Source organism: Amblyomma maculatum, chromosome 3 (assembly GCF_055883805.1).
Source record: "Amblyomma maculatum isolate TAMU_Amacu chromosome 3, ASM5588380v1, whole genome shotgun sequence".
Classification (NCBI taxonomy): domain Eukaryota; kingdom Metazoa; phylum Arthropoda; class Arachnida; order Ixodida; family Ixodidae; genus Amblyomma; species Amblyomma maculatum.
The window spans coordinates 153697267-153707726 of NC_139346.1; the positions used below are offsets into that span (position 1 = coordinate 153697267).

General features: G+C 48.0%; 1 protein-coding gene across 1 annotated transcript in view; it reads left to right on the forward strand.

The window, feature by feature from the left end:
* The window catches only part of LOC146196516 (ras-related protein Rap1-like), a 95804-nt gene extending 85626 nt beyond the window's left edge, over window positions 1-10178 (forward strand). Inside the window, exon 3 of the mRNA XM_084598270.1 lies at window positions 9632-10178. Within this exon, the coding sequence (XP_084454396.1) occupies window positions 9632-10152 (521 nt within the window). The 3' untranslated portion in view covers window positions 10153-10178. The remainder of the gene's footprint in view (window positions 1-9631) is intronic.
* The last annotated feature ends 282 nt before the right edge of the window (window positions 10179-10460 follow it).

Genomic DNA, 10460 nt, shown 5'->3' on the forward strand with positions numbered 1-10460 from the left:
ATAGTATCGGTCGATGGCGGCGGCGTTTGGAGTACCCATGACAAGAAACTAGGTCATGCAGAAAAGTTGTCGCGGATAGGACGGAGAGGCAGAGGAAACGGGGGAGCTATGTCCTGTTCTTGAGGTATAGTGACACAATCCCTTCATTCACAATTTCTTTTGCGCAGACATTTTATTTTGTCCTACATCTTGCTGACTGTCTGGTTGCTTGCCCAGGACATTTTAGTTCGGCAAACAGAGTGCAATATTACTTGTTTCTTTTTTGTCTGGTACGCTGTAAAGTCAGCTCATAATATAGCGGCCGGATACCGCATCGTTCTTGCCTTACGTAATGCCGTGCCCGGAACCGCGGTTGGCATCAGCCGCGTAGCCTTTCCATCAGCAAGCTAATAATCAACGAGTTTTATTTTTTTCTCAAGACCGACTTCACCGCTCACCTAGGTGTCGGGTTGCCATGAGCCAAATACGATCTCCCACATTCCTAGAAAGATTGGGTTTGCACGGTGTACGGTTTCGGACGTAACTAAAGATTTGCCTCTTAACCACATCACGGCTTACCTTATTCCCTTGCTTGCACGTTATGTAGGCTTTCGTTTTTCGAAATCTATCGTTTTCGTAACCGCGGACAACCGCAGCCACAAAAGAAGACAATCGGAGAATCGTAACCGGCCATACCACGCAACAGCTCTTATGAAACATTATGTTGAGAAGTTGTGAAAAAAAGGTCTGGTACTGCTTCCTTCGAATTGAAACGTTCCAAAGAACAGAAAAGTAAGACATATAAAAGCCGAAAACGAAAAGGAAATTATCAGACCGTTTTATATTGTCCCGGAGAGAACAGTTTTTGAAAACAATGTTAACCGTTGTGGTTCAAATTGGGTCAGCCTGATCCACTCAGAAAGCAGCCTGCTATTACTGTCAAGTCGGATCAGCCACCAGTTCAGCAGGAACGCAGCTAGAGGGATGACTCAATAAAATCTCGGCAAGTAACATGTTGTGCAAGCCTGCAGAAATAGGGCTTGACGCACAAAATGGTCCCAGAACAGAAGCAGATCGAGAATAAACAACCACCCTAATTAGGAACCAGAATATTAGTTTTTAAGGTTTGTAGGCCTACCTTTTGGACACCGCGGCGATCTCTGCTCACCAGAAAGGAGTCCCTGTGTGCGCTAGCGCCGAGTTGTGGTTGCCCCGTTTATAGCAATGCCCATTCGCGTTGAAGGTATGTATACGGACCTGAAGAGACGTACCTTCTAACTCCGCAGTCTAGCGTTCTTTCTAACGACAACATCCTTCGAATGGTGCCGAAAATGGCTTTAATACAAAATTAGAAGGTATAGTTATTTATTACTCAGTAATTCTAGCTGCTCTCTGAAGTCGCATGTTATTTGCAGTATACACGGAAACTCAGGTACGAAAAGGAGCGAGTGAAAGTTCAGCAAATGCACAAACAGGGTCATAAACAAAGACGTTTCGGCTTAGCGCAAGAGAAAATTCCTGTATTAAAAATCGACATCCTTATTTATGCTTTTGGTCTCCTGCAGTATTTTAATAAAAATCTCGCAAATAGAAGCAAACAAAAAAAGACAGTACCGCTTCTGTAACTACGTCAATACCGATGAAGGGTTATGTTTTTTTCCCCAAATTTAGCTGTACATATTGTCCGAGAAACAGAAATCCTCCCGAATGAAACATACTGCGCCGCCTCCCTTGTCCAAGTCTTTACAATTTGGGTTTAATTCGTTCAGAATATTTAATTAACTTCGGCATACGTAGGTAATAACTTACACTAGGTGAAAATAAAAACTTCGTGAAGGTAGTTGCGGAGTCTGAAGAGCACTTTCAGCAACGTTATAGCCTATTTAGCTTTGTTGGCCAAATGCGAAATATGAGCGTTATAGCACCAACCATGCCTTTGAAGCTTTTGCTTCCAAACGCGTGACTCGTTGTTTAGGAGCTTTATTTGCCCGAGCCATTCTCGTGGCTTCGGCGTCGGCGAGATCTAGACGGCGTTCCCTATGTTTTTATATACCACCTGCGAGCGCGTCCCGCTTCTAATGGTCACACGTGAGTGACGCGCCGCTCTCTGTTTTGTCACGGCTGTGTGACGATGACGTGTAATGCACGACGCGAGATGGTGGCAGTTAAAGGTGAAGCCTTTTTGCCAGACACGACATTTGTCGCACGCTCGTGTACAATGCAGACGTCTGGACAAGTTGGTTTGAATACATAGCTTCCAAGAGGGCAGAAACACGCACAAAGAAATTTGAGTAGACACAACGGGCGCTAACTTCAACTTCTTTACTATCGGTGCCGTACTTTCTTACGCTGAACAAGCGAACAGGTGGCCGCTTTCTTCGGAGCGCCTTTCCTTACGACACAATTGACGAGACATCCGCGGAGATGGTGTAAGTGCTTCGCATGTGCTATCGCTTTACTTCAACGAGCAAACCGGGTTAGAAACTTTGGCCGTCCAAAGAGAGCGACCAAGCGCTCGCGTGTTCGAGTTAAGAGTGACAGACACTGTGTGCGTAGCAAAACAAGATATGTAGAAAAAATAGAAATAAACAAAACAACACACAACCCACAAAAAAAAATAATAATAAGCATGTACCGAAAACGACCGCCAAGGCTAAATCCAATTCAAAGCCGTCCTGTATTACTAAGGGCATTTATGAAGTCCTTTAATTTCGGCCCTATTACCTGAAGTCATCTCCATAACACTGTTGTTGTTGTTGTGGCTGTAGGGAGAAGGAAAAGAAAATGCACGGGCCTGCTACTGGCTCTGTAGCTGAGCCACCTCCGCTGCCTCGTGTGGACAGAAGAGAAAATAGAGAAGAAAGATAAAGAGGAAGAGAGAGACGCGCGCCGCAACAACAGCCGTCGTCCACCGCAGCGGTGTCGGGTGCAATGACGGCCTTCAACAGATAAAAATTCAGCCCCCGCCGCAAGCGGCGTTGGCCCACCGTCACATGCCCCGTAGAGCCAGGAACAGCCACCCTTCTCCATAACGCTGTACAATCACAGCACATTGCTCAGTAAAACGCACTCAGTCAGTGTAAAGGGATGATTGCCTAATGATGTATGTGCATAGAAGGATATTCCAGCACAGGGTGCAAACTTGAGATGAACGAAGCACATGTACAATCCTTGTAAAAAATATACAGCCCGAGAGGTTTTGCTTGGTAGTCCTGTAACGGGAATCTTTGCACATCTCCTGCGTTCGAGATCTCGCAAATGACTAGAAATCTCGTATTCGCCCTAGTCGAGATTAGGATTCCAAGAGTACTTCCAGGAGTGCCGTTACAGGGCACTTCGATTGATATATTCTTGAGAGACTGTACTTACACAAAGCTCAGGCGAGTGTTGTGTGCAAGCTGAATCCCTAAAGAAGAACATTTTAGAGGAATTTCTTTATACGAAACGCCGCAGCTACATCGCATCAAGGTACAAGCGAATACAACAGGTACGGTTCTGGCATGCAGCTGTAGACGCTGTATACATCTTCGCAGCCTATATACAGCTGTAGCCTCAGAACTATACAAGCTACAGCTTCAGTGTAGCATAGTAAGCGGAACTCACTATACTGCCGTTTTCGTAAACGATTGTTTGGACAATAAAGTCCCCAGAGTCGATGAAATGGAAACATCCTGCGTGGAAGTCCGGCACGACCTGTCTGCGCGCATGTAGGCAGTGAGCAGGGGAGAACCACGGAGAATCCAGCGCCGTAAGAGCAATCCTGCAGGATCTCGACGTGTATGGTGGTATATAGCGTACGTGACCTGTCTACCATGGGTGCCCCGGCGCGCCTGGCGCAATGGACGAATCCCGCGGACCGCGGCCAACATAGTGCAGCTCGCGGAGCTCTTATTATGCATCCAGTCGCGGTACTCCGCTCGCGACGTGCCCGGCAGCTGTGATGCTGCCATCTCCCTTTCGCTTTATGGGTATATACGCACATACGCCCCCTTTATACGCGCGTACTCTCTGCCCACGCGAAGCTCTCTCAGGCAGCTCACGTCATCTGAATCCGTGCACCGGAGCTCGCCTCTGCCCTTTATGACTGCGCACATGTTCTGCTGTCGAAGTATTTACTATTCGGAGCTGACAAGAAAAAAGCGCAACCGAAGAAGACAAGTTCTACTATTTGCTTACGATGCGTTTTGCACGTTGCCTGCAAATTTCAGACTCTTTATATAGCAAACTTCAATGAGAGTCCGCGAAGAAAGTTCTGTCTTAAGCATTGGCTTATTTAATCCGCTTGCGCGTTAAGCAACCGACACCCCTGAGAAGCAAAAGACAAGTTTTCTTTTTTTCTCTTTCGAGAGAGGGATCGAGGGATCTGTGCTGTCATAACTGCAACACTACTTGCAGCTATTTCGACTTTCTGCGTTCCAAAAACGCTAATCATTTAACTGTAGAACGACCCAATTATCACGATAATTTTTACACTTTTTTATGACTTATAGCATGGTTCGCGGAAATGTGCGTTGTCACCAAGATTTATTTCGGACAATCAAGACGAACACATTTTCTAAGAGACTAATTCTCAAAATGAATGAATGAATGAATGAATGAATGAATGAATGAATGAATGAATGAATGAATGAATGAATGAATGAATGAATGAATGAATGAATGAATTATGTTTTTTTTTGTAAAATATTTGTTCGTTTGTTTTTTATGGACAGTGACATTACAGAATTTTATCGCAAATCTTATGAAATGGCCGATTCACAGGTCATATAAGTGGAGCTTGGATGGCACTTAATTTAATGCAGAACCGACTTACAGTTTCTGCCCAAGCACTTCTATTAGGCCGCCCACAACATCGCCAGAAACTCACGTGAAAAATGATGAATGTCGTTTTATTTGCCTTTTTATTCGCTTTCTCTGGATGGAAGCTAACCTGGTTACTCGTGCTCTCGATGCGAACACACGGCTTAAAATAATAATCAGATATAAGGACACACATATTTACACAAGGGCGCGCGGGAATATGTGTTCTTGCGTAGGTACCGCCAGTATAAAGTTGACACTTAGACCGCATTCGAGGTCACTTTTTCACTTCGGCACTCAACTTTGTGGAGCTGACACATTCAGCGTGGAACACCGGACAGTTCTCCAACCGTCGCCTCAAGGCATTAGAACCTGGACTGCGCTTGCATATTCCCCACCACACAACACATCGTGAAACAACGTTACTGTGCCGCCTATGGCTTGGCGTTGCTTTCGCAAACAAATACGCCTTCCTGCTCGGGATGGCTGACAGCCCTGCTTGTGAACGATGTGGCGTTGATGAAACGATTGAGCACCTCCTTTGTGATTGTCCTGTTTTTGCAACTGAACGACAAACGCTGCGTACTGCATGGGATCGCCTGGACGCTCACCCCTTAACGGAAGGGATGATTTTGGGACCATGGCCACAAAAGTCATCTGCGCTCAAAGCCTACGAGGCACTTCGCTTTTTAAGAAAGACTACCCTGATTGACAGACTGTGACTTTCTCACCTCCTCTCCTCTTCTACCATCCACCTTTAATCCCCCATTCCTCTTCCCCAGTGCAGGCAGCCAATCGGAATTCATTCTTTCTGGTTAACATCCCTGCATTCCACCCTCCTTTCCTCCTCCTCCTCAACTTCAAAATACATCAAGCGGCCTATTATTCCAGATGCATCAGGTCACTTCGACTTATACCCTCATTTGATCCCCTGCTTGGAGTTGCAGTGGTCGTGCACAAGGATGTGGGATCGAATTCCGGCCGCGGCGGCCGCTTTCCTATGGAGGCGATAATCAAGGCGCCCGGGTGCTGTGCATGTTAGTGCACGTTAAAAAACCTGAGATGGTCGAAATTTTTTTAGTCCTCCACTATAGCTTCTCTCATAGCCTGAATCGCTTCGGGACATATTAAACCCCACAAACCAAACCAAGCCAAACCCTTCCTTGATGCTACGTTTGAGTGACTGCACATCAACTGAGAGCATCTTAATTTTCTGATTTAGTTTGAGCAACTTTCATCTGTGACGGCAACAGAACTTAGGTCACCGTGCGCCAATCGACAGCATGCAGGTAAAAAAACTGGCGCCCGCTGGGGCTGGGACAGGTATGTCACCGCCGTTTGCGGCGGGGGCTAGCCTGTTCGAATTTTTATCTGTTGTAGGCCGTCATTGCACCCGCCACCGCTTCGGTGGTGGACGACGGCTGTTGTTGCGGCGCGCGTCTTTCTCTCCCTATTCTTTTTCCTTTCTTCTATATTTTCTCTTCTGTCTGCGCGAGGCAGCGGAGGTGGCTCAGCTACAGAGCCAGTAGCAGGCCCGTGCATTTTCTTTTCCTTCTTCCTACAGCCACAACAACAACGCGTGAGTTTTGCAACCACATTCGTGCAGTTTCCATCATATCAGCAATCAAATATTCGAAACAGATTAAGAGCATTAACTGCTTGATAAGACATACATACGCGGTGCTTGAACTCTTCCACAAAGTGGTCTGAACATTATCGAAGTGGTAATCAGGAGTGCTGTAGTACTCAAGCCCTGTCATCTGGAATCTCGTTTTGTTGTTCTTATTTCAGTCGCCTTGTTCGCGTGTCAATGATTGCTGAAAAACCTGCGCTTAGTGGTTATGCTTGACAACCAACTTCGAGCACGCAGGTTCGATCCCAGCCACGACTGTTGTACTTCGATGGAGGTGAAACGCAAGGCTCCAGTGTATTGTACGATATCTGTGCACTTTGCAGAACCACGTAAAGTCGCAATTACCAACACAACTGCTACGTTCTCACATCCGAGGTCTCTTTGAAGCAATAAACCTCATGTAGCATACCATTCCATTTATTGCCGATAGGATAGATATTATGCAGTATGATTTTGACTCACGATTCGTTGTTCACCTTTATTTCAAAAGTAATGCTGCATATACTAAAATAATAAATACGTTCGCATGATACCACTCCCCCTCCACACACACATACGCGCACGCACGCACACACACACACACACACACACACACACACACACACATACACACACACACACACACACACACACACACACACACACACACACACACACACACACACACACACATACACACACACAAACAAATGCCGAAGAATTTCTTTACTCGCACAATAAACGCACCTGTTCGGCGTGCAATCATTTAATGTAGATAGTGAATGTAACATAGCAGACGCCATGGCTTAAATGCCTACACAATTGACGCAGTGCTATAAACCGGCACCTGTTGAATAATAACAAAAATAATTGGTTCACAGGAAAAGAGGGGCGCAGTGTCTGTCACACTTGTCCTGTGGACACCTGACCTGCGCCTAAAGGGAAAAGAGGAAGATGTGCATGAAAGCGGAAAGAGAGAAAGGGGAGCCATAGTCTGCGAAGTAATTTTGGCCACCAAGGGTTCTTCTAGAGCACTTACATCGCACAGCAGCAACAGCAACACTGGGGATCCTGGCCCTGATGGGGCTGGGACAGGTGGGTCGCCGCCTCTGGCTGGGGGGGGGGGGGGGGGGGGCTAGCCTGCCACCGAATTTTTATCTGTTGTAGGCCGTCCTTGCACCTGCCACTGCTTCGGTGTTGTTGTTGTTGTTGTGGCTGTAGGAAGAAGGAAAAGAAAATGCACGGGCCTGCTACTGGCTCTGTAGCTGAGCCACCTCCGCTGCCTCGTGCAGACAGAAGAGAAAATAGAGAAGAAAAGAGGAGGGAAAGAAAGACGCTCGCCGCAACAACAGCCGTCGTCCACCATCGAAGCGGTGGCGGGTGCAATGACGGCCTACAACAGATAAAAATTCGGTGGCAGGCTAGGCCCCGCCGCAAGCGGCGGTGACCTACCTGCCCCAGCTCCATCAGGGGAGGTCGCCCCCGCTTCGATGGTGGACGACGGCTGTTGTTGCGGCGCGCGTCTTTCTTTACCTCTTCCTTTTCTTTGTCATCTATTTCTCTCTGTCTGCCCGAGACAGCGGAGGTGGCTCAGCTACAGAGCAAGTAGCAAGACCGTGCATTTTCTTTTCCTTCTTCCTACAGCCACAACAACAACAACTGCCTAGCCTACAACCCTAAGTGTGATTAGGAGGACGAACATCTTGCTGCAGTAGCTAGTCGGCATGCGAAGAAACACTTTTGGAATGAGGCCCTTTTTGAAAAGGTGACATGCCGAAAAGACCGATGACAATTTTTCTTTCATTTACTACCCTTTTTAATTTTCTTTCTAGATATTCCGTTATGTCCTATGGTATAAACAACGTTATTAAAAAAATAACGGGCTTTGCGTTTGGAGAAACGCACAATGTGTGTAATCCAAGCTTGGCAATGAGCGTAGCCATGTACATGAAGCTTCCCTCCAGGGTTAACCAAATTTAAACCACCAGCACATTTTGTGAAGGCTGATGCCACCTTTGGTATATGTCAGGTGGTTTCATGACGCGATCGAATTTTTCAGGAGCGCCGTTTTTCCCACCCAATGGTGCTTCTAATGCTTTTTCATGAACAAAATACGTTCTCGTCACAACCATGTGGGTTTCGAAGCAAACATATTGTTGCGACTGAAGGAAGAAGGAAAAGAAAATGCACGGGCCTGCTGCTGGCTTTGTAGCTGATTTTTTTAAACTGATTTATTTATAGGAAGGGAAAGGCGCGGTAACTGTCTCACTTGTTTTTCTGTGGACACCGCAACCGCGCCGTAAGGGAAGGGAGGAAGATGGGAGTGAAAGTCGAAAGAGAGAAAGAGGAGCCGTAGTGGAGGGCTACGGAGTAATTTCGACCACCTTCCTCCGCTGCCCAGAAAATAGAGAAGAGAGAAAAAGAAAAGGGGGAGAAAGACGAACGTCGCAACAGCCGTGGTCGAGCACCGAAATAGTAGCGGGTGCAATCACGGCCTACAACAGGTAAAAATTCGGTGGCAGGCTAGCCCCCACCGCAAGCGGCAGTGAACTACCAGTCCCAGCCCCGTAGGGCCAGGAGCACGCACCCGTTAATTGCTCAGCGAAGCGAAGATGTCTTCGCTGAATAGTTAGGCTGCACCAAACTTATTCGGTTGTGCACGCCTTTGTGTAGAGAGTGGAGAAGGAAAACGTTTTAAGTAGTAGACCTTTCGAAATGACAACCTCACAGCTTAATCCCTGGATGTTATCGACCCTGCACATTGAGTAGGCTGCATTCAGGTACCGTACTCCGAAGAGTCAGACGCTATACAGTGTCCGTATTCCAAGTTTGCGTCATTATTGAAAGTGTCGCTAGCTCGCTAACATCGAGTCAACTGATTGGTGGAAACGCCGGAACCGGAAGTGGTATTAACATCTGGTTCCGGTGTGCAATCAAATCACTCGAGGTTGGGGAGATAGCGACACTTTCGATAACGACGCAAACTCGAAATGCGGACCCTGGTCTGCATAAAATCGCTAGCTTGCTTATGCGAAGACACTACATATGCGCGCCAACTTAGGCGGTGTGACAGGCACCGCCGATGATTCAGTGTGGGACAAGCTCTCTACTGTCAACTATTCCGAGTACTGCATTTTAGCGCTTACAGGCAGCATATGAATGGATGTACGAACTTGCGAACTAGTGAACTGCAACCATGGTAACAAACTCAACACTCCCACCCCTCTTTCTTGTTCGCAGGCGAACGCGTGCCCATCGTTCTGGTTGGAAACAAGTCAGACCTGATAGCCAAGCGCCAGGTGTCCCAGGACATGGCCATGAAGCTGGCCCAGGAGAGCATGCACAACTGCCAGTACCTCGAGACCAGCGCCAAGTACAACGTCAACGTGAGCGAGCTCTTCGTCGAGCTTCTCCAACAGGCGTACACCATGGAACGCCAGCCGCCGCCGCCGCCTGTGTCCTCGTCGGGAAGCAGCGGCCGTTCGCTGTCCTCGTCGGCCGCCGACCGGCCACCCGACTCGCCGCTGCTGCAGCCGTCGCAGAACAAGTCGTCATCGCGCAAGCTCTCCCATCGGCTCAGCTCCTTGGGGAGCCTGCCCAGCATGCGGCGCAAGTCGAGCGCGGCTTCAACCGCAGGTAGCGGTGGCGCGGGGATCGGAGGACCCGCCGCGCCATCGACGCCAAGGAGCCGAAAGCCATCGAGACAGGTCGAGACGGCCGACGGAGCGGCGGATCCGGACCAGAAGTGCCACATCTTATGAGCGCGCTGCCTCCTTCACAAGTGCACAAGTATACACTCACTGTCAGCGTTAAATGAAACGCGAAGAGCGAAATCAGATTTTAGTATAAAGAGTACACTATTGTCCACGACAATGATGAAACTGACCCCAACGGTCACTCCAGCGAATAGCATCGGCCCAGGGTCATGACGTCGTGGCCAACCGCCTTGCATCTGCTAGTGTGCACCAACTAGCGGCCGTAGCAGGTACAAGGTGGCTGTCCACGATGACTTGACAAGTGTCTGACGGCATTGGCTGGAGGGCCTGATTGCACGGTCATCTGTTGTTGT